This window comes from Hypomesus nipponensis, chromosome 11 (genome assembly GCF_054491055.1).
Source record: "Hypomesus nipponensis isolate SF chromosome 11, ASM5449105v1, whole genome shotgun sequence".
Classification (NCBI taxonomy): Eukaryota; Metazoa; Chordata; class Actinopteri; order Osmeriformes; family Osmeridae; genus Hypomesus; species Hypomesus nipponensis.
The window spans coordinates 15,517,501-15,540,541 of record NC_140371.1 but is presented as its reverse complement, the minus strand read 5'-3'; the positions used below and the strand labels follow the sequence as shown (position 1 = coordinate 15,540,541).

The 23,041-nt window shown below is 46.3% G+C and overlaps 1 protein-coding gene and 1 long non-coding RNA gene across 2 annotated transcripts; one reads left to right on the top strand and one right to left on the bottom strand.

Annotated features, from left to right (window-relative positions):
* The first annotated feature begins 524 nt into the window (after window positions 1-524).
* zfp36l2 (ZFP36 like 2 zinc finger CCCH-type) lies at window positions 525-3,089 on the top strand. Its single transcript, XM_084666987.1, has 2 exons — window positions 525-819; window positions 1,077-3,089. The coding sequence occupies exons 1-2, from the start codon at window positions 730-732 to the stop codon at window positions 2,265-2,267; spliced, it is 1,281 nt and encodes a 426-aa protein (XP_084523113.1). The 5' UTR covers window positions 525-729; the 3' UTR covers window positions 2,268-3,089.
* A 3,887-nt stretch (window positions 3,090-6,976) lies between these two features.
* On the bottom strand, window positions 6,977-9,073 carry LOC146268327 (uncharacterized). Its single transcript, XR_014768928.1, has 2 exons — window positions 8,963-9,073; window positions 6,977-7,663 (listed from the first exon to the last, which is right to left on the bottom strand). It is a non-coding gene; the product is annotated as an uncharacterized LOC146268327 (long non-coding RNA).
* Between the last annotated feature and the right edge of the window lie 13,968 nt (window positions 9,074-23,041).

Genomic DNA, 23,041 nt, shown 5'->3' with positions numbered 1-23,041 from the left:
TAAAAGTACAAAGTCTAAAAGTATTTACTTACATATGTTTTTTTTTTCATAACATTTTTTAGATACAATTAACTTCTGTGGGGAGCTGTATAATTAGTCATGCTAGATCCACTTTGAGTTAATTCTCAAGTAAGGATGTTCATTGTGCAACCCCTGCACTCAAGCCTTTAAACAGTACAGTACACAGACTTTCACAGTTTGTTTTCGAATACAATGATACATTAAGTTTTGTATTATGATAAATTATTTCCCCCAACAGTTTTCAGCAATGAAGGCAGCCTTACAAATTGGGATAGTGTTAGGCCTTGCACAACCAAAAGAAGACCAAGTCTCACAAAATAGTTGAGATAAAACTTTTGAAGGGAGTTTAATTTCAAGGCGGGGTATAAAAAGCGGCCAACCACTGCCTGCAAGACGTTTGAAAATAGGGGGCGTGTCTTGCAGACGTTGCTTCAACTTTACAACGCCCCTCTCTCGACAGCGACCACGAAGCATTTATATACATGTGCACAGCGAGAGCTGTTAGTGAAGCACTTTGGTACAGCGCTTCTTGAGGGGAGAAATCTACCACACAACAATACAAGCAACTTTCCCCTTGCTTCTTATCTCACTAGCTACCGCCACAGGAATTGCACATAACTTTTTCAGAACTTTCAAGCTTTCCAAAACCAGTCGTGGCACAGTCTACTAGAGTTGCCTCGTGCATTCAAGGATCCTGGTTGGTCCTCCATGAGAGAGCTACTGCGACAGAAAACCTACGAAAAGGAGATGTCTGCAACCATCTTGTCCGCCTTCTACGACATCGACATGCTTTACAAGGTAATTATCACTTTAAAAGAGCCAAATATTCCAATCCTCACTTTGCATTTGATGCTTAATTATTTGCAATATGCCAAATAGTATTTGGGTTAACAAGGCAATCGCCACAACTTGTTGATTAGTAACTTCCACAAAGTGCCTAGTAACATTAGGCTACATTTACATTCAAAATCCTGTTGTCAAAACAGACGCTGCAATGGTTGTAAATGGCTCGTGTTAAAGTGCATGGCTAATTTGTCTTTTTTTTTCCTCCACAGCAAGAAAAAAGCCTTAATATGAACGCAATTCATATCAACAGCATGCTGGACAAAAAAGCTGTGGGAGCTCCAGTAACAACTAGCTCTAACAGTTGTCCTTTTGCGCCGGGATTTTTCCGTAGAAACTCGACCAGCAACCTGGAGTTGATGACCAACAGTAACAAATACTCAGTCAACTCCTACAGCAATCTAAAGGAGAATTTGTCAAGCAGCAACACCGCCACTGCTCTCATGAACAAGGAAAACAAGTTTCGCGACCGTGCATACAGCGAGAACGGAGACCGTAGCATGGACCGCAGTCAGCAGCTGCAAGTTCTTCAGCAGAAGCAGGGTTCTCAAATCAATTCCACCCGCTACAAGACTGAACTCTGCAGGCCCTTCGAAGAGAACGGAGCTTGCAAATACGGAGAAAAGTGCCAGTTTGCGCACGGCTACCACGAGCTGAGGAGTTTGTCACGTCACCCCAAGTACAAAACCGAGCCATGCCGCACGTTCCACACCATCGGATTCTGCCCTTACGGTCCCCGCTGTCATTTTATCCACAATGCTGACGAGCGCAGACCAGCTCCAAGCAACGCCAACATGCAAGGCGAGCCCAAATCAGCCCGCGAGCTTTGCGGCTATGGTCAAAGGGAGGTCGCGCCTCTGCATGCTGGGTTCAACCAGAGGGATAGACCAAAGCTCCATCACAGCCTGAGTTTTTCCGGCTTTTCTAGTCACCACGGACTTGAGTCGCCCCTGCTCGAGAGTCCAACTTCGCGCACCCCTCCACCACCCTCCTCCACCTCCTCTTGCTCTCCTAATTTTTACGAGGACGTTCTGTCACCAAACTCCATGTCCTGTGTGAACAGTGCATTCTCTTTCCCCAGTCAGGACCTTAAAGCCTTACTTGCCCCTCTGGCTGTGCACACCCAAAACGGTTATGCCAACCAGTCCAACGGTGCCTACTACGGAAACATGTGCCCCTCCTCCCCCACCTACAACATGAGCCACTTGCAGTCCCTGCGCCGCCTCTCCGAGTCGCCGGTGTTCGACTCTCCCCCTAGCCCACCAGACTCTCTCTCAGACCGAGATAGCTATGCTAGCGGCTCGCTCAGCTCCTCTGGGAGTCTCAGCGGTTCCGAGTCTCCAAGTTTGGATGCTGGCAAACGTTTGCCAATCTTCAGCAGGCTGTCGATTTCAGATGACTAAACATCCTTTTTGTAATGTTATTTTCAATGGATGAAAATATCCTTGACATGGCATTAGTTTTTTTTTCTGTCTGTGTAATGATAGATGCATAATAGTAGATATCAACAGAAGGCATTCCATCGATGACTTGCCTAATGAGCTGCAATGGCAGTGTTTGGTTTGAGGCAAGCCACACTTTCCTGGGATAGATGTATAACAAGACTTGACGAGAAGAGACTGTAAGCGGTTTCAGATTTCCTCCACCCTGCCAAGAATATGCCTTGACACAAAGTAACATTTTTCAAGTTGTGTTCCTTTCTGAAAACTTTTAACTTCCATTCCAGAACTTTTACTCTGTTTCACAGCGCCACACAGTGGTTTGTTTGGTTAGTGTAGTTTGTTGCTTCGTTAAAAAGCACTCTTGAGTTCGGTTTGTTTGGGGAAATCACTGCTGATGGTTGAATATATATTTTTTTAGCTGTTTTGAGTGATTACATAGCGGTGCGTATCTGGCTATGGACTATTTAACTTATTTATTATCTTGTGAAAACTATAGGCTACATTGGTAATTTGTGTCCATACTGTATTTATCAAGTATGATGAAGCAATAGATCTATATTCTTTTATGTTTAAATTATGATCGCCATTATTAATCTGCATAAAGTGGAGTGTATGTTCTTTTCACAGTAATATATATATTTTGTTTTGGTCTCCTTTTGTAACTTCACTTGGTTATTTTTATTGTAAATGAGTAAAAAGATCTTAATTTAAGAGAACGTATGTGATATTTATTTCATTAATTTTGTTTCCTTGTTTACGTTTTATTAAAACAAGTTTGCGTGATTGCTGTTTGTTCCGAGGTTGCTTGTCAGTGCTGTGGAAGACATTTTTGAGAATCCCTATATAGATGTTTCTGTAGAATGTATAAACAATGTGGATGTGCAAACCGTCCAAACCTGAGCTCGCCTTACAATTTTTTATATATAGATTCAGACTTCAGTGACAAAGAACCCAAGTAAATAAATTAACCAAAAAGTATTTTTGTTTTCTGTTTGCACGAGGTCACACTGTGATTCCAGCCACGTGCTAAAGAATGTAGCAATCCCTTGTGCCCCAGTGTTATTGTGTAGTGCCTACAGGGGGGTCACCATCTTTACATGCCTTAAGATTAACCAAATAAAGTATTTTCCTACATGTATCTTTTACACAAGTTGAACTGAATGTAGTGTTGGATCAGAATTACTTTGGAAGGTTGTTACCACTTATAAGGACACCCTGGAAAACAACCATATCTTTTTTTTTTTAAGTCCCTTTACATCTAGCTACACTTATTTTGACTTTGTTTTGAGATTGAATTAGTCTGAGTCTTGAGAATTTGCTGGACGGGGAAGTGGTTAAACATGTTTTGTTTGTACATAGTAGGTACAGGGGATGCGCACTATGTACTTTTTGACTACTTTATCAGAAGTAAAGCTTTTTGAATGTAACAAAAAAACGGACAAAAAGACAACATGAGTTGTAATATAATTATTTTCGGGGAGTCAGTTCACTACAAATTGAGTGTGAGACTGTTAACTTTGTACTGTACATTTTTGTAGCTCTCCCAATAAAATCATTTTGAAAAAAAGTTCAGTTTGCCTATCATTGTTTTTAAGAGAAAAGGATGTGTTGGTGCGAGCATAAGCAGTGGGATACCCACAGAATGGATATATTCCAGTCTCTTGGCCCTGCATACTTGTCCCACTCCCTCCATGTTGAGACTGCTGCCAGCCTGCTCTGTTCAGCTCCCCATGTCCTCTTCAGTCACGACACATCCTCCCACCTGCTCAAGGGGAGTTGTGAAGCCCCCCCCCCCATCCCCTAGTAGACCTAGCCACACTGAGCCCTGCTTTTCCTCTGGTCTTGGCTGGGGGCCTGTAGGACTTGAGTGGCTGTGGAGGCTCTGTCCTTGGCCTGCCAGTCCAAAGAGGAGCCAGAGCTTCCAAAGATCAGCCTAGCAGAACAGACTAATGAGAGGGTCTTTTTATGAGTAATAATTAAGTCTTATTATGAGTAAGTACAATGTTCAAAGTTATGTAACACGTGATGTGTATGGATGATCTACGTAGTAAACATTAGCCACAATAAAGGAAGTTCGAAGAAACGCACCTCTTTATGTCGGTGTTGATGAAACTGACATCCAGAATGCAGATTTGAAACAAACAACCATAAAGTAGTGTGGCTTTGTCATTTACTCACAGACTGTGTTTACAAGACCCGGTCCCCTGGCAGCAGACCTCTATCTAGACCTCAACACCAGAGCCATGTGACATTAACTCACAATAAGCATACCCCTGTATACTCCTTTCATTATCCTTGTAATGGAATTCTAACTATTGATTTCTTAACTGTCCTCCAACACGCGTGTTAGCTGGGAGCATGAGGAACGTTGATGGGGGAGATGGTGGGAAGGGTTGGTGAGTGGAGATAGAACATGAAGCTATTGACGAACTGATTTTTCTTAGAAGCCTCTCAATATATAATAAGTGGTCCATTCTGTGAAGTTATCAGGGCTAGCAAAGTCATTAAGAAAATAAAGTTCTAGGAGGCCTGTGGCGCTGAGTGTTCACGCCAAGATAAGGCATTGTGATAAGGCTGAGCAAATATTTACACTGTCCTCTGGATTTCATAAGGAAGTGTTGATCAGGTTGAGAGCCAAAAGGCCCACAATGCAGGCTCACAATGCAGAGCCACTGTGCCAAGTGGGATGTGAGTCACATACCTGTGTGTGTGTGTGTGTGCGTTTAATCAAGTGCATGACAGTAAATTAACAATATCCTCTATATGGGTGTCCATATGTCAATTCCCGTGTCTTTGACTGTATGTACAATATGTGTATGCAGTGTGCCAGTCAGTGTATGTCTGACCCTGAGTGGCTGTGTGCTTGTCTTCCTTTGTGTGTGTTGGGGTCTTGCTGGTTAATGGGTCTGGAGTTCCTACAATGACAGGAAATACTCTGACTTGTGATTACGGCAGGAAGAGCCCAGTTCCTCACCACCACCCATTTCCACCTCTTCTCTCTCCTGCTGTTTTTGTCGTCCTGTTTCCCCCTCCTCTGGTGGCCTGGCTGCTCCTAGAAGGAACTATTTGTGTTTGAGTGCACTGCCTGAGAGCAGCTTGGCTTGACCACACGTTGTTTTTGTCATGCTCAGTGGGGTGTGTGTGTGTGTCATAAGTGAATTCGAAGTAAGAAATAGCTATGAAGTTTGAAGTTTGAAATAGCAATGAACAGGTCATATGGAGCAGCCAGGTTGACCTTTAACTCCAGGGGCTGAAAAAGCAGTGCAGACTGACTTCACTCAGTCCAGAGAGAGTGCACTGGTCATGTTCAATACTTCACGTCCCCTCGTACGTCCACCCTTTTGCCTGACCGTAAATATTTACAGAGAGGTCCGTGTTTACCGCCCGTTGGTCCTCTAGAACACTGATTGCATCCATTGACGCCAGAGTAAACCAAGAAAATTGTGTGTCGGATGAGCAACTTCCCTTGGCCTCTCCACAATTTACTAACATTTGCTCCAGGCATCAGTCCCCCCTTCAGAGCGAACTAGGATGAATCACCACTAGTGACCAGGGGGGAGAGGGACAGACCTGCGGCTGAACTAAGGTCTGGGCAGCCGTTTGGGAGCTGGACCACTCAAAGAGCCAAGCACAGGGACTTGTATTTGTTTACCACGCTTCACCCTGTATACAGTCTGAAAGACCTGACCTCATGCCAGGGGGGATGGAAAATGTCCTTTTTTTCTGTTAAGACATCCTGACAGTGTAAATAGTTTGGTTCACCGTTATCCTTACCTCCTATGGACATCGGTCTCCCGCCCCTGGAGGAGGGGGGTGTTTTTTGTTCCTGCTGCTGCGCTTGTTTTTTTTCGTTTTTCGTTTTGCTTTCTCGTCTCTGAGGGCTTCGGCTGTATATCAGTGCTGATCTGTGCGCAACTGTGAAGCAGGAAGGGAAGTTGATCTTAAAGAGGGCTACACAAAGAAACGATGAATATACTTTTTAACTAGTTGTTGCAAATCTGTGGGGCTGAGGGCTAGATGGCAGAAAATGTGGTGTAAGTCTGAAATGGAACCAGTATGGTTAGAAGCTACCAAGAAAGAAATATTCATACCAGCCTGCAGTAGGACCCCCTCACTGTACTCCAGATTAGTCAACAGCCTAGATTAAGCTGCTCTTATGACTGAGACAGCGTGTCGCGATCCTTGGAGAGACCCAATGACCCAATAAGAGGGAAGACTGAAAATAACCCTGCAATCTCTGGTCTATCTGTTGCTTTAACACATGTAGGATTCACAGCCAAACATAATGAGGAGAAGGAGAGAGGCTTAAGACTGGTTGGGGTTGAGCTGTCAAATTTGACATGGCCTTTCTACTTACCGGAGCTTTGCTTAGATTGGGTGTGACTTCATGACAGGCATTCAAGAGTGAAGCGATAAGGAAATGTATGTGAGGTGAGGGTGTGGTGTTTTTTAACAGAGGACTTCTGTGAGTTGAGGAGGATTCTGTATTAATATGCATATGGCCTACATACTTACATTGGCTTACATTAACAGAGAGAGCTACACATGATTAATGAATGCTGTAGTAATGAATAACCCCTTACTATGGTTGCTGTGGACTGACTTACACTCACACTCACACATAGTAAAACTATGGATGTGGTACCATAAGTAGGAGAGTTACTTTAAAATATTTTATAGGGGTGTTTATTTGGCAGTTCTTGGCAGTGTGCATGTCTATGACTCCCTTTACTTGCGTTATTGCTGAGTAAACAGTTTTGAGCATGGAACTGAAATCCTTGAGGTCAGTGTGTGTGTGTGTGTGTGTGTGTGTGTGTGTGTGTGTGTGCGTGTGTGTGTGTGTGTGTGTGTGTGTGTGTGTGTATGTGGGAGAGAGAGATATAAAGAGAGAGAAAATTATTCACAGAGTATGTCTTCATTTTCATGAGTATATTCCTCAGTGTGTGTGTGTGTGTGTGTGTGTGTGTGTGTTTACACACCACTGAGTAATTACATACAATCATCCAAAATGTTTATACTATACAAATAGTGCTGCTATGCTGAGTGGCGGTGTGGGGAGCACAGCGAATGAGAAGCGTTCCCGCTCTTTGATTACCCAGAAGCCTCTATGTGTGGAAGCTCCCCTCCAGTGAGACTACTCCACAAAAAGAGGCCGAGACGGCCTTTGAGGTTTGATCTCCATCTGGAAGGAAGTTGAAGGGTTCAAAGGTCACTGACAGGCGGATGTGGTCGGTTGGAGGGTGCGGAGGGAGGGCCTGGAGGGTCCGTGGTGCTCAGCACGTTAGTGGAGGTGTGCTCACTAACGTCCATATTTCATATCTCAGGCTTTCCAACAAAGACCCTGTTGATACCATCTCCTTGTGGGAAGAGAGAGGAAATGAGTGTTTGTGCAGACTAATGAGGTTTCTCTTTTTCCTAATTCTCTTTATTTTTCCACTCAATCATCCAGTTGGTCTGACTCATGTTCTGTAAGGGTGAGTTCACCCCATGCAATGCATTTTGAGTTTTAGACGATAAGTCAAGTGGATATAGTGCTAATTTAAAAATGTATACAGATATCGAGGCTGGTAGGTTAATCAAAAAGTAAGCTTAGCATTTGACATAGCCATTTGCTATCACAGTTAGGAATGTGGGTACCAGGGCCCAATGTGTGAGATGCAGTGAGTGTGATCTTCCCCATCATGGTGCTGTTTGGGCTGGACTTGGAGTTCATCTGGACCAGGCAGGCCCTCCATCAATGCCCTCTTTAAGGGTCAGTGGACCAGGGTCCAACAGACCACCTTTATCCTCACAGCTCAGGACACTCATTCATGAGAGCTGAGTGGGAGAGCTCTCTGCGACACACAGACACACAGACATGCACACAGACACACTCACACATGCAAGTACACACCCACACTGAGCGAACTATGTGTGCTTACTCACACATTACCTGGGAGCGAGCAAATAACCCCTCCCCTCCCTTCACCCCTCTGTGGACAGAAAGTGCGTGTAGCCCACCTTGAGTACACACACACATTTTGACATCACACTGTTTACAGTCAACAGATATACATTTCACTTATAAACTATCTGTTTTTTATTTATAATGATAGAAAATCAGCGGATAACACCGTTGCCCATGAGGTCCACATGCTGTATTTACACAGTGCGGATCACACCCTTACTGCTGCATGAATCACAACTCCCTCTCTCTCTCTCTCTCTCTCTCTCTCTCTCTCTCTCTCTCTCTCTCTCTCTCTCTCTCTCTCTCTCTCTCTCTCTCTCTGTCTCTCTCTCTCTCTCTGTCTCTCTCTCTCACATCTCTCTCTCTCTCTCTCTCTCTCTCTCTCTCTCTCTCTCTCTCTCTCTCTCTCTCTCTCTCTCTCTCTCTCTCTCTCTCTCACTCTCTCAGGTCAGAGGTCAGTATTCCATGCAGTAAAATCCTTTGGTCTCTTTCTTTTACAATCTCACAAGGCCAGTGTGTGACGGCAGCACACCCTCACATGAACACACACAGGCACTCACACACAAACACACACACACACACACGCACACACAGTTGAGCAGGCAGGCACACACTAACACACACACTCACATGGTAGCTAACTAGGTCAGACACACACACTGGCTAGGACACACAAACTCCCATTACCGTATAGCTAACCTGACCTTACCTCTGTGTTGGGAGAGGAACAGAGCACCTCTGTTGAACAAGTGTAGTCAACAGACATCCAGACACTGAATGATTAACCTCCAGGAGTTCCAGAGGAACATTCATGACCACATACAGCTGAGTCCTCTGACTAAGAGGTGTTGCACCAAAGTTGCAGATAGGTTTGACGATGACTCAGAGGAGAGGGTACATAGATGCAGACTCACTGACCTAACACAAAGAGCCTGATCTGTTTACACACAGCTTATGTAAGGCTAATTGCTTAGGCAGACTGTTTCTGAGGTCCATAACCCACTTACTGAAGGTAAGGGCCTGACTCAGCGAGAAGTCACATGTGTCTCCACCAACCAGGGCAGACAGTAGAATAATGACTAAACGGAGTGAGGTGGTCTCACCCATTTAGAAACTTGGTTAGTAATGTAACCACCACAGATGGTTCTGACCCCTCCTCACGCCCCCGTACCTCAACACACAGTGGCCCAGTCCAGAGGGACTCATGAAGTACCGGAGGAAAGAAGAGGTGGAGATCTCTTTCTCGATAAGTTTCATCCTGCCAGTTAAAATGTTTTTATAAGTAACACCGCTGCCTCTTGCCTCACTCAGAGGCCAGTTCGGACTTCTTCCATTTTAAGGCCTTTTTCGCCTCTGTCGGTTTTATGTTTATGAGAGAAGCGTTAGATAAACTGTTTAGAGAAATGCTCAATGTTTTTCTTTCTGGAAAAAAGTATATGAGGTAATTGATTACTGGCTGAGTGTTTTGGCTGGCTTAGGTCAACATTAATACATGTCAAAAAAAAAATATGGAGTCATACATTCATGAGAGTAGTTTCTGTAGGGCTGTGGGTTTACAGTTTTTTCACTCCCCAGTAAAAGTGAGAAACTTTAGCTTGTTTTACCAGTAGAGGCCTTTATGTCAGCAAGGTAAACTCAGAGAGATGAGGAAGAGGAGCCGTGAGCACATAATCTCAGTTACCTTCACCTTTATCTCATCGCCTACCTCATTATCATCATTATCAATTCTTTAACCCCCCCACCCTCCCGCTCCCACCGTCTCTCTCTCTCTTTCCCTCTCAGTTGACATTTAGAAGGATTATCTCGCTTTGCAATGTGTGACAGCCTGTTTTCAGAGCATTGCCCTTGACGCCTGCGACGGCTGGTAACCAGGTTACCTGTTAGTCCTGTTCTCCTTGTCCTCCTCCTGTCAATATTCTACCTGGCTGGCGCAACGATGACCTAGATTCTGTGTGGGAGATAGCAGGTGATAGCAGATAGCAGCAGTGCAGGGTGTGTGACAGAGCAGACAGGTGCCCCGGTCCACTAGTGACACACACACACACACACAAGCAAGCTAGCAACTGCTCACTCACGCAGGGGCGTTTCTACACGGGGGCCTACAGGGGCCAGTGCCCCTGTAAAAATGTCCCTGGCCCCCCCTGTGGCGCCCCTTTTTTTTTTTCTAATAGTCATCATGAACATTAAATAAAGAAGTTAGAGAAACATATCAAGGTATTGAGAGAGCTGAGGAGCTGGAAGAGGGAGAGCCAGAGCATTTAGTATGATTTTAATGGAAAGCAAATTTAAGTATTTAATGTTTAAATATCATTTGTTTCCGTTTTGAATGTGCCCCTCTGATTAAACACTGGCCCCCCCTTGGCCCCCCCTTGGCCCCCCCCGTAAAATTAGTCTAGAACCACCACTGCACTCACGTACACAAAAAACACACACTAGATATATCTTGTTCACTATCAGTCCTAATGAGAACTCAGGCAAACATTTCGCAACTGTCCCACACCATCTTTGACAATGGATGTGGACACACAAGAGTGCTCACCAGGCTGTTGACTAGGGCCGTTGACAAATGACTTTGTCATGACAAAAAATACACACATTATCTACTGATCAATGACAACAAGTTAAAATAAATGGTTTGAGATTCATTATTAAAAAACTTTTCAATCCTTAAGTAGACAATGGTGTTATCATCGATAAACCTACACATCTAATCACTAATCTATTATTTCTAAACGTCTTTAACATATTGTTACTATACTGGATAATGTGCAAGACATCCACCATCTCCAGTCTACCAGCTGAGGTAGCAAGTTACAAATTTCCTCCACCCCCACCCAGCCCTGGCCCTGGCCCAGTCCCAGCCTCGACCAGTCCCAGCCTCAAGCAGCCTCCTCCAGCCTCCACCAACCCCAGCCCCTACTGGAGTCTCAGCCCCCGGCCCATAACACAGAGTGTGTTTGTACGCAGCCCTGACCACTGAAGCTGCCTTTTCACTTGACCAAATACTGTACATTCCTGCTGACAGTAAACACAAACACACATGTACAGTTAACACACACAAACACACACACACATATACACACGCATGCACACACACACACACACACAGGGCCTGAAAGGCCTCTATTAGTATGACAGTGTGATTCTCTATAAACTTAGGGTCAGCTTTGTTGAGTGAGGGCCCTGTGGAGTATTATATCTGGGACAATCTCTCTGGTTTCCTGTCTTTGTATCTGTCATCTGTCTAAGGCTCTCTCCCCACACACATAACATAAACTGCCCTTCCACTCAACTCCCACCCCAAGGCTTTCGTACCACTGTGTATGAGTGTGTGTTTATATAAATGAGTCTGTAAGATTGTGTGAACATGTGAGATGTATGTAAAGGTTAATGCGTAACCATATGTGTGTATGTATGGTTTTGATGTGTGTGTGTGTGTGAGAGCAAGAGAGAGGGAGTGTCAACCTGGTGAGTCAGAGGTAAATGCCAGTGTGTTTGTGTGTTTGTGTGTGTGTGTATGTGTGTGTGTTTGTGTGTGTGCATCTCCTCCCCCCACCCCCGCTCACCTGCAGGCCAGGTACACAACAGTTAGAACCAGCTGGAAAACATCTGCAGGCACAGCCACGCCCCTCTCAGAAATGCAAAATGATGTTTTACACAAATATTTTTGTCATGTAGGCCTTGCTTTGGGTTTAATTTGGGTTCAACCCCTTGGGCCAAGTGACTACTCACTAAATTACAGTGAGATCGCATATCTAATATATAGAAAGAGATAGGAATGGTACATAGGGAACAGAATGAAGAGAGGGTGTAATAAAGGACAACTCTAGACGTTAGGTACTCAATCTACATTCCATATCTCAATAAACAAACATGTATGGTAAACACCCAGCCATCTGGCCAGCCTGAGGTTGACGTGACAACTACCATGCATTCACTACCTCAAGGTGGATGCTGCCTTGGGATGTTCTCTGAGCCAATGATTGTTCATCGAGGGGGTTTTGAATTGGCTTGAAAGGAAGGAAGGAAGAGGGAGAGTGAGAGAGAAGTTTCATACACACACAATGCATTCTCTCTTTATTTACCTCTGTTTGGGTTCTCTGTCTGTCTCTTGTTCCCCATTCACACACATGCACGGATGCACACACACAGGCACACACATACACACACACAAGCAACTACACACACACACACACACACACACACATACACTCGTGACACTCTGGTGCTGAGAGAAAAAGAGAGAGAGAGGAAAGAGAGAGAGAGAGAGTGGTTGAGAGATACTCTGTCTAACAGACAACTCCTGACATGATTGACTTCAACAAAATAATTCCCAACAAAGCCTCAATTGGACCTCTTGTTGATCTAACTCAGGGCCCCTGGTTTCATGCTGGATCATACACTGGTTCATCCATGCCCCACTTTCCATTATGTTTGACCTGTGTGTTGCTTTTTCAGGACACATGTTTGGTTTTGTGCTTGGCTATTTTAGTTGTTTTTTTGTAAATTTGTGTGTGCGCGTGCTTGTGTATGAGTGTGGTTTTCTCAGTTTCCCTCAGGCAGCGAAGGACTTGACTCAGCCTCCTAAACTGTCATTACAGCCATGGAACCAGAAACATGGGTAGGGAGAGATGGAGGCAGGAAGGGAGGGAGGGAAGGAGGGAATGAGGGGGGAGATTGGGAGGGAAAGAAGGATAGGGAGGGAGGAATGAGTCTGTAGTAGTTTCCTTCCATGCTATTAGTCCATACTCTGACCTGTAGATCCAGCCTGGACTGCTGATAGTGTGTGGTGGACAGCTGCTCAGAGTCATCAGAATGAATGATTCTGTTGGTATACCTATAGTGGACCAAAACACACAATGTGCAACTGCATACAAACAAACACTCACACAAACACGGTCACAGACTTGCACAAAGACACAGTCAATCCCACAGTGCATGTGTTAACACACCATTTGCAGTAAAGTGGCGAAAGGTTACGACAATCTAAACATGGCTTTGTTGAGTCTCCATTCCTTGTTTGAACCTGCAAGAATGTTTCATAAACCTTCATGTTGGCATACACACACACACACAAACACACACACCCGTGCACACACAAACACTCATACACACGCGCACAGGTCTTTCCAGTCCCCATATATCAGAGACATGTGGACAGAGAGGTGGAGACCTCAGCAGCTGTCACCGCTAAAATCACAAGGCCCCAGTGCGGTCTGGGTAAACAGCGACGTCCAGGAATCCAGACAGATCCCGTCCCTGCACCGGTCACCGCAGCCACCTGCCAGGCTCCCTGCAGCCCCCGACGTACCCCAACACGCCCACATCCTCCCTCCCCAGGGACCATTCTCTCCAAGGCTGTGCCGTCCTGACCACCAGCCCCACAACTCTCTCCCACTCTCTCACACAGTCTCTCTCCCCCACTCTATCACACAGTCTCTCTCCCCCATCCTCTCACACAGTCTCTCTCCCCCATCCTCTCACACAGTCTCTCTCCCCCACTCTCTCACACAGTCTCTCTCCCCCACTCTCTCACACAGTCTCTCTCCCCCATCCTCTCACACAGTCTCTCTCCCCCATCTTCTCACACAGTCTCTCTCCCCCACTCTCTCACACAGTCTCTCTCCCCCACTCTCTCACACAGTCTCTCTCCCCCACTCTCTCACACAGTCTCTCTCCCCCATCCTCTCACACAGTCTCTCTCCCCCACTCTCTCACACAGTCTCTCTCCCCCACTCTCTCACACAGTCTCTCTCCCCCACTCTCTCACACAGTCTCTCTCCCCCATCCTCTCACACAGTCTCTCTCCCCCATCCTCTCACACAGTCTCTCTCCCCCACTCTCTCACACAGTCTCTCTCCCCCACTCTCTCACACAGTCTCTCTCCCCCATCCTCTCACACAGTCTCTCTCCCCCATCCTCTCACACAGTCTCTCTCCCCCACTCTCTCACACAGTCTCTCTCCCCCATCCTCTCACACAGTCTCTCTCCCCCACTCTCTCACACAGTCTCTCTCCCCCACTCTCTCACACAGTCTCTCTCCCCCATCCTCTCACACAGTCTCTCTCCCCCACTCTCTCACACAGTCTCTCTCCCCCACTCTCTCACACAGTCTCTCTCCCCCATCCTCTCACACAGTCTCTCTCCCCCACTCTCTCACACAGTCTCTCTCCCCCACTCTCTCACACAGTCTCTCTCCCCCATCCTCTCACACAGTCTCTCTCCCCCACTCTCTCACACAGTCTCTCTCCCCCACTCTCTCACACAGTCTCTCTCCCCCATCCTCTCACACAGTCTCTCTCCCCCACTCTCTCACACAGTCTCTCTCCCCCATCCTCTCACACAGTCTCTCTCCCCCACTCTCTCACACAGTCTCTCTCCCCCACTCTCTACCCTTCTCGAGGTCCCGAGTCACTCTGCAACACGTGTGACACGTCTCAGTGGACGAGGTGAACGAGTTCAGCTGGGAGCGAGAATGACAGTGAGAGAGTTAGGGGGAGAGAAGGAGAGGAAGAGAGAGAGACAGAGGGAGGAGGAGAGAGGGGAAGAAAGAGAGAGGGAGAGAAATAGAGCAAGGCCGTCGGGGGTGGGAGAGAGAGTGTGTGAGAGAAAGGGTGAAGGAGAGAGAAATAGATAAAGAGGGGATAGGTAGAGAGACAGACAGACAGAGAGAGAGAGAGGGCGGGAGGGTGAGAGGTGGGAAGGCGTTGCAGGTCAGGTCTGGCCTCAACAGTGCAGTCGTCCCAGCCACATGACCACAGCTGATGGAGGCTTGGGTCGTGAGGTCACCCCAGTCTACAAACATAGATTGTCACATGACAGCACACTTAGACCAATACCAGAAAACAGCTTAGGACAACACAGTCATAGAGTAAACAGGGTGAGCGAAGAGTGCGTGTGTGTTAAGTCAAAGAGATGTATGTGCACAGTATGACACAATGTCATTCTGGACAATGAAATGAATATGTCATGGCATAAAAAGGAAGAAAACGAAGAAAAGCAACAAAAGACAACAGCCTCAAATGGCATAAAATGCATTAATGACAGTAAAATCTGTTAAAACTGGCAAATGGGCTAAGAATCGCCAAATTCTGAGTGTTTTTGTGTGTCTGTCTGATACAATTGATCCCATTCAGAAATGATGAATATGATACTTCCTCTGCAGTAGAAAAGTGTAATGAAGTGAGGAAGTATTTCCCATTACAGGAACGGGTGTGTATGGTGTAGATCCCTGTGCAGATAGCAATGTTCATACATTGAATCATTCAAGTTTTGAATGAAATGGAAAAGTCACTGATCTCATGACAGACCCCACCTCTCCAGTTCTGCTATATTCACTGTCTCTGAAGCAGCACAATTCAAACGTCAAAACCAACTATTTCTCAGACCACACATCAAAAGCTTCTGAAACAATGGCAACGGCACAGGGATCATCATATGTCTCTTAGAGAGCCCTCTTAGAGTCAGTTAGAAACTGAAACGGTTTCTTCAACCATTTGCTTAACGGTCATGGTGAGATGCAGACATGTAGTCCATTCCCCAGCACAACTACATGAACTTCACAAGAACCTCGTGTCTCACTCACTAGAAACGATATACATGTGTACACGGCATGTCTGTCTCTCATTGTGTAGGATCATTTCCTGGAACGTAGTTGTGTCAACGCATGTTATGGTTCTGTTTATTAATCATTTCCTGGAACTGCAGAGGATAAATGCCCTATACATTAAAAATGATACCTCCCTTCCTCTCAACCTCTGACCTTAATGGAACCCAACTCATATAGAGCACATACACACACGCACGCATACACACACACACACACACACACATAAATACACTTGATAATGATTATGCCTACATTATGCTCAACAATAATAACTTTTACACTCCAAGCACTAGAGGAAAGGTGACATGTTTGACCCTTAACTTTTTACCACCTGGCTCTGCCTCTAAGCAGTTCCTGTCAATCTGATCTGAGTTTTGATTGGGAGTGAACAACACTGCTAAGGCATTATGGCGTGTGATCATTTTACATTGGCAGTATAAGATTGAGACCACCCTATCTAAATCTGTAATGTCCACTGACCAAGGGGAAATGAGTGCCATAGAAAAGATTCTCAAGAGTGTGTGTGTTGCTGTAAAATGATGAAATACGGAAAACATTCATGAGCTTATTACCGAAATTGATCGTGTGTGTTTGTATGAGTGTGTGAATCCGAGAGTGTTCCGTGTATAACTGCTTTGATGTCCAATTAGCATGTTTCGCTGTGTGAAACTGTGTAGGTCGGATTGAACCCTCTCAGAGATGACTCAACTCAAGACCACACTGTGTGTGTGTGTGTGTGTGTGTGTGTGGGGGGGATCCGCCCCATGACTTGTAAAGCTGTGGGGAAACACAGAAATGTCTGGGCCTTTTCTCACAAGGTCTGCTCTTGGATTTAGTGATCGAAAGGTACGGCCAAAGCCACAACACTCATATGAGAACCGGGGGAGAGGGTGTAAAAGCAGCTGGCAGCTATCATCTATCTGTATCTCCGAGCTACCCCCTGCTTCCCCCTGCTTCTCTGAATCACCCTGTCTTTCTCATCCTCCTGTCTGAGGGAATGAGGATGTGTCTGGGTGTTTCTGATTAAGTGCAACAAGTCCACAAAGCAGGCCTCTCGTTTTCCACCGAGAGGTCCAAAGACCTCACAAGCTGATCGTGGGAGAACGTGCAAATATTCTTTCTTGTTGACAAACCAACGGTGGTCTGAGACCAATGCCATTCTGATTGGATAATCTGCGTGTGTGTTTGTGTGCTTGTAAGCGAGACTGTGTACGCGCGAGGATGAATATGACGTATACGATGCATGACTACAAATGTGTGTGTAAACCTTTTCCAAACGCCACGACTGTGCTGTAGCCTTGGCTACGGCAGCCATTGTGGGACATAAAGAGAGAACCCTGAGGGTGCGTGCTGAGGTAAGAGGGCGTGTCTGTGGTCAGACTAGGCCGAGACTATAACCCAGGCAGATGACTGTGGGAACATCTCTTACCTCAGGTCATGAGACGACACCACCTCCAACATTTAACATGTTTGGGGAGCTGTGTGTCTGTCTGCTCCCCTATTAAAACTGTAACTCAGCCCGATACATAGCTTTGACTGTGAGAAAACCCAGCCCTCCCCCATGTGACTGGTCTGATCTCACAGCTGCACTGTCATCGTTGACTCACTTTATGAGCAGTCTGGAGGTAAACAGCCTTTCATAGAGAGTCAGATAGCCCTCTCAAGGCGCTGGAAATGTTTGCTCACCAATCTTGGAATTGTTTGTGAATGTGCTCTAGCATGTCTTGTGGTGCCATTGTTTGCCATTATCCTCATGTGCCACTCTGTGTTGACTGTCAACATTGACCTTACTAATACATCATGCACTCAGGTGAAATATATTCCCTTACTGCATTTATTACTTGGTTTCCTGACTCCTGGTCTTTATAAAACCCAGAGCAGATGAGATCCAATCGCCACTGATGGACTAACATTTACATTTAGTCATTTAGCAGACACTCTTATCCAGAGCGACTTACAGTAAGTACAGGGACATTCTCTGCCCCGAGGCAAGTAGGGTGAAGTGCCTTGCCCAAGGACACACATCATGGGCACCGGCCGGGAATCGAACTGGCAACCTTCAGACTACTAGCTCTGCCCGCTCAGCCACCTGACTCCACTTAAATACAATAGGACAATAGGACAGGAATTACACAATTCAAACACCTGTCTAAAACCTGACCAAATATTAACAATACTGCTACTCATACTAGTTTCATGGAAAGGTATTGCTTGGGCCAGGTCATGGAGGCTTGGCATTCCCAGAATTGGAAATAGCCAGAGCTCTGTTCATTTGAATGGTCATGTGTGATCCATGTTTCCTACCAGTCAGACCTCTGCTGACCTCGCTGGCCTCAGCCTCCATCCAGTATTCATGGCCATCTGTGCTTTCAGCATGGCAAGCTCTGACAGGATAGAAGAATCCTGGGCAATATAATTGGGCTCCGAGCGGTGTTTGTGGCCTTGGGTCCGGGGAATAGGTAATCTGGGTCAGGGATCCAAGGTCCCAGGCTCTGGTTTGGGCCTGTAAGTTCAAGGTTTGGAAAGGAGTAGAATGTCCTAAAGCAGGAAGTGATGTCACTGAGAGGGATCATTGCATACCTGATTATTGGCCAGACTTGCCTACAGCAAACAAAAATGACACGGCAACATGTCAACCACACTGAAATCCCTTTGAAGTTTCATCAAGAATCAATTTACGTGTGTTGAGTGAGTGTGTGCCTCTTCCTCGTGAGTGCGTTTATGTATTTATCTGGCCTCCAATCATATTGCGTGGAAAACAGTAGTGAGGCTGATTGATGGGCACAAACGGGAAAACCAAACACCCAGTTGGTGTTAGCTCCATGAATGTGTGTGTGTGTGTGTGTGTGTGCGCGTGTGAGTACGTGTGCGTGTGTGTGTGAGTGAGACATTCTGGAAAGAAGCATTGCTGACGGCAGCTCCCTAGCTGTGATGTGGAGTTGCTGACAGGCTGCTGTTATTTCACGACCCCGCTGGGGGGGCCAACGTGATGGAACAGAACTTAGAGAGCCCCCGCTCAGACGCTGCCGGGGGGGAGTGGGGGAGGGGGGGTTGGGTCACGGAAACTAAGCTTCATTAACACAAGTCCTGTCCTCCGAGGAGAATATTCCACTGAAAACCCAGGGCGGAAGGGGGGGGGGGAAAGGTGGACATTGGATCTGATTGGTAGCCTCACTGAACTGGGAGAAAGGAAAGCGAGAAATGGAAATACTGTGTGACCATGAGTGTATGAGGGGGTGTGCACGTGGCCTAACAAGTGCGTGGACTTGTCGGTTCACTTAGATCTCTGCGTGTCTTTATTTCGGTGTGAATGTGCACGCTGTGCGTGTTCACAAGCGTGTGTGTGTGTCTCCTCTTTCTGAGTGGGGGGGCGTACGTGTCCGAGTCCATATTCACAAGGCGGACACTTCTCAGTCCGAGACCAGTCTTTCCATCATCAGTCATATCCTGTTATGAGAGAGAGATTCTAAACACTCTCACACAGAAAAGCCTTGAGAGACGCGGCCATGAACCCCTGTCAGTCCATCTCTCAGTGTGTATGTGTGTGTGTACGTGTCTATGTGTGTTTTTCTTCAATGTGCACATATTGGAGAGGATGACGCCTGGCTTGTCAATCGGCTACAAATCCTTAGGTGCTTGTCATCACAGTATCAGTCAGAGCTGACCTGGGGGGAAAGAGGCCGAGGAAGAACAACCTCTGAAAGGAAGAGAAGGGGATGATTATGATGGACAGATTGGCCTGCATACCAAATTATATTTTTCCCCGAGATAAGGAATCATATGGAACTGTTTTTCATTCATTAACCAACCACTCAAAACATTACATTACGTAATCAGTCAAATGGATTCTCAGTTTAAATGCCATTGACTATTTCTGTGGATCGGATTGAACGAACGCGATTTAGTTCACAGGCTGGCCCCCTACGCTTGTTTGGCATGGGACCGAGGCGCTATGAGGGTGCAAGGGCATCAGTCTGCTAGTGAAGGTTGCTCTGCCATCCACTGTCTCCTCTGCCCTTGTGGAAGAGGACCACAACGATAAGAGATACACTAATTATAGTCCTGTGGGCCACTGCAAACCACAGTACCGACCCGCATACACACATGCACAATCATAACCGCCCCCACACACACACACACAAACACATCCATAAACACATGCATGCACACATCCTTTGAAGAGGCTTGGACGCTTATGAGAAGGCCCTATCAGTGAAGAGATAATTGCCTGTGCTTTTTGAAACAGCAGATACCAGTGCTGACAAAGGTTAAACCAAGGCTGTGTGAACAACTGGTCTGCTGGCAGGGGAGGGGCTAACCAAAAGTCTGTGTGCGGTTGTGTGTGTGTGTGTGTGTGTGAGAGAGAGAGTATGACAGTGTGTTGGCATGGGTGTTGGTGAATGTCTAAGTGTGTGCCAGTCAATCTGTCTATGTTTTTATGTGAGTTATATGAGTTTGTGCCAAGGTATATCATCATGTTGGGTTTTAACTTTATAGAGCCCAGTGATAGGAGTTGCTGCAGATGTGTGTAACAGAGAGGAGTAGAGGAAGGTAGGATGAGGGAAGGAAGAGAGAAATTGAAGAAAGAAAGAAAGGAAGATGAGGGAAGGAAGGGAGAAATTGAAGAAAGAAAGAAGGTGAGATGAGGGAAGGATGAAAAAAATGGTGAGGGAGGGAGAGACAGAAGTAGATAGGGAGAGAGGGAGAGGGGGAGAGGGGGGAGAGAGGGCCTCTAGGTTAAAGACTGAGCTGTCATCCCTTTAGGATAATCTACAACCTGCTGGAATCCAGTCCTCACAGGTCAACCCCATCAGAGCACACACATGGACCTCATGCAGACGACCCCTCACCCCCCCTACGCACACACAAACACACACACATACAGTATAGCTGGAACAGACTGCGCATATCCCCAAGGGAGATGTTAATCGACACTTTTCAGGAGCAAACGTGATCCCTTTAAGTATGCAAAAGGCCCAGAGTTTAACACTGCTCTGAGTGTGGTTAACAGCTTGGCTGATAGTGAGAGAGTGATGCGGGCCTCCAGATATGAGTGTTAAACCTTTTTGTGATTCAAAGTCATGCAGCAGAAGGGATGAGGTAGGGGACAGGGGACAGGTGTGGAGAGAAAGCGTGGACAGATGGCGAGGGAAGGAGAAGAAATGAAAGAGACAGAGAGAGAGAGAGACAGTCACAGGGGTAGGGGGTAGCATGGGTCAACATGCCACAGGTCACAACAGCCCTCTTGGAGAGACAACGAGAGGGACAGGACAGCCCCCACAGATAAAGGGAAGGAGGGCGAGATGACCTGGTGAGGGGGGGGGAGATTAGAGGAACAGAGTCTTACACAAATAGAGAGAGGGAGAGAAAGAACAAATGGATTCAACAAAACATAGCAGCTCTAATGAGAGAGAGAGAGAGAGAGAGAGAGAGAGAGAGAGAGAGAGAGAGAGAGAGAGAGAGAGAGAGAGAGAGAGAGAGAGAGAGAGAAAGAGAGAGAGAGAGACACACAGAAAGAAACGGTTTTAGAGCAATCGTGCTATGGTACTTTGTAAAGTGGAAAGTTAAAAGACCTTGTGTGCTTGGGCAGTGTGTCCAGAAATAGAAAATAGCCAGGTCGCTAAATCCTGTCTGGTGTCTGCAGAGCAGATGGATGGTCAGAGATCTGGCGTCCATCTTGGATTCCCTTTCAGGTGTTTATGTGAGAGCCATGTCAGGGTCTAATCTTGAACTGGACCCTCTCTCTGGAGAACGAGGGGGGGCTCTCTTTAGGGCATGGTGGTTCCAACTCAACTGCGGTTATCCCCCTATGAGAGAGAGGGTGATAAAGGAAGAGAGAGAGAGATAGAGAGAGAGAGAGAGAGAGAGAGAGAGAGAGAGAGAGAGAGAGAAAAATAGTGAGAAAAGAGAGAAAAAGAAAGAGAGGGAGGGCAGGGAATCCAGGCACAGCGATGATGGATGAGGAGATAAGCCCAGGGTTGCTGACAGCCTTCTAGAGGTAATCGCCAGCAAATCTAAAACACACACACGTACACACACATACACACAATCAGGGGTTAAACGCAGGGGAGTAGAGTTAGGCTGTATCGTTTAGCATAATGAGGTCATGCAACAGATCTGATCATGGGAAAGCCAACTGACATACACACTATTCATTTTCAATGGCCATCGAAAGATAACCTCTCCACCAAGAGTAAACCAGCCTGAATCCATATCAAAACAATCCTTATCCCCTGTGGTGCACTGTGGGAAAAGAGCTCTGGGAGCAAGGGATTGTGGGTAGGCTGCTTCAGGCTGCTGCAGGCCCCTCAGCAGCAAGGTTGAGGGGGGCGGAGCATGAGTGCGGTTTACGTCTCACTTGTCATTTTTGCAGTCGCCTCTGGCACTCCAACCTGCCACTTTGCCTCGTAGTGGCGTTCACATGGAACACAAACCTGGCCAAAGCTGTGATTTCTGTGGCCTTGCGCTGTTTTTAAACAGTCTTCTCTGGTATACGTGTTTGTGAATGTGAGCGTGTGTTTTGGGCCTGTCCGTGCCTGGTGTCTCTTTAGTTTCAAGGGCGGACTCAATGGGGCTGCTTTTTTTTAGCACCAGCGTTTTGGTTTCTGCGAGCGAGTGAATGGGTGAGAATGAGAGAGAGAGAGAGAGGGAAAGAGAGAGAGAGAGAGGGAGAGAGAGAGAGAGAGAGAGAGAGAGAGAGAGAGAGAGAGAGAGAGAGAGAGAGAGAGAGATAGAGAGAGAGAGAGAGAGAGAGAGAGAGAGAGAGAGAGAGAGAGAGAGAGAGAGAGAGAGAGAGAGAGAGAGAGAGAGAGAGAGAGAGAGAGAGAGAGAGAATTGTGTATTTGCGGGAACCCATTGGCTTGTCCTTGGGTCTTTCAGCAAAGTTTAGTCTCTGAAGAGATTTGTCTCCTGTCATGACGATCACCGGAGAGCATGAATCATTCTGAGCTGTTTTCACTCCTGAGGTAGAAAACAATGGACGTGTCTGTTTTTCCACCCTCCTGGGAAGAAAATTAATTATTGTCGTGTCGTGTCGAGTACTGAATGACTTACTCGGACTGTGTTTCTGAAGGACAGCTCAAAATACTTAAATATGTGAGTGAGCCTATGGTTAAATCCTTACAATGTGGGTGTGTGTGTGTGTGTGCATGTCTGTACGAATGTGAAGTAACTGGACAC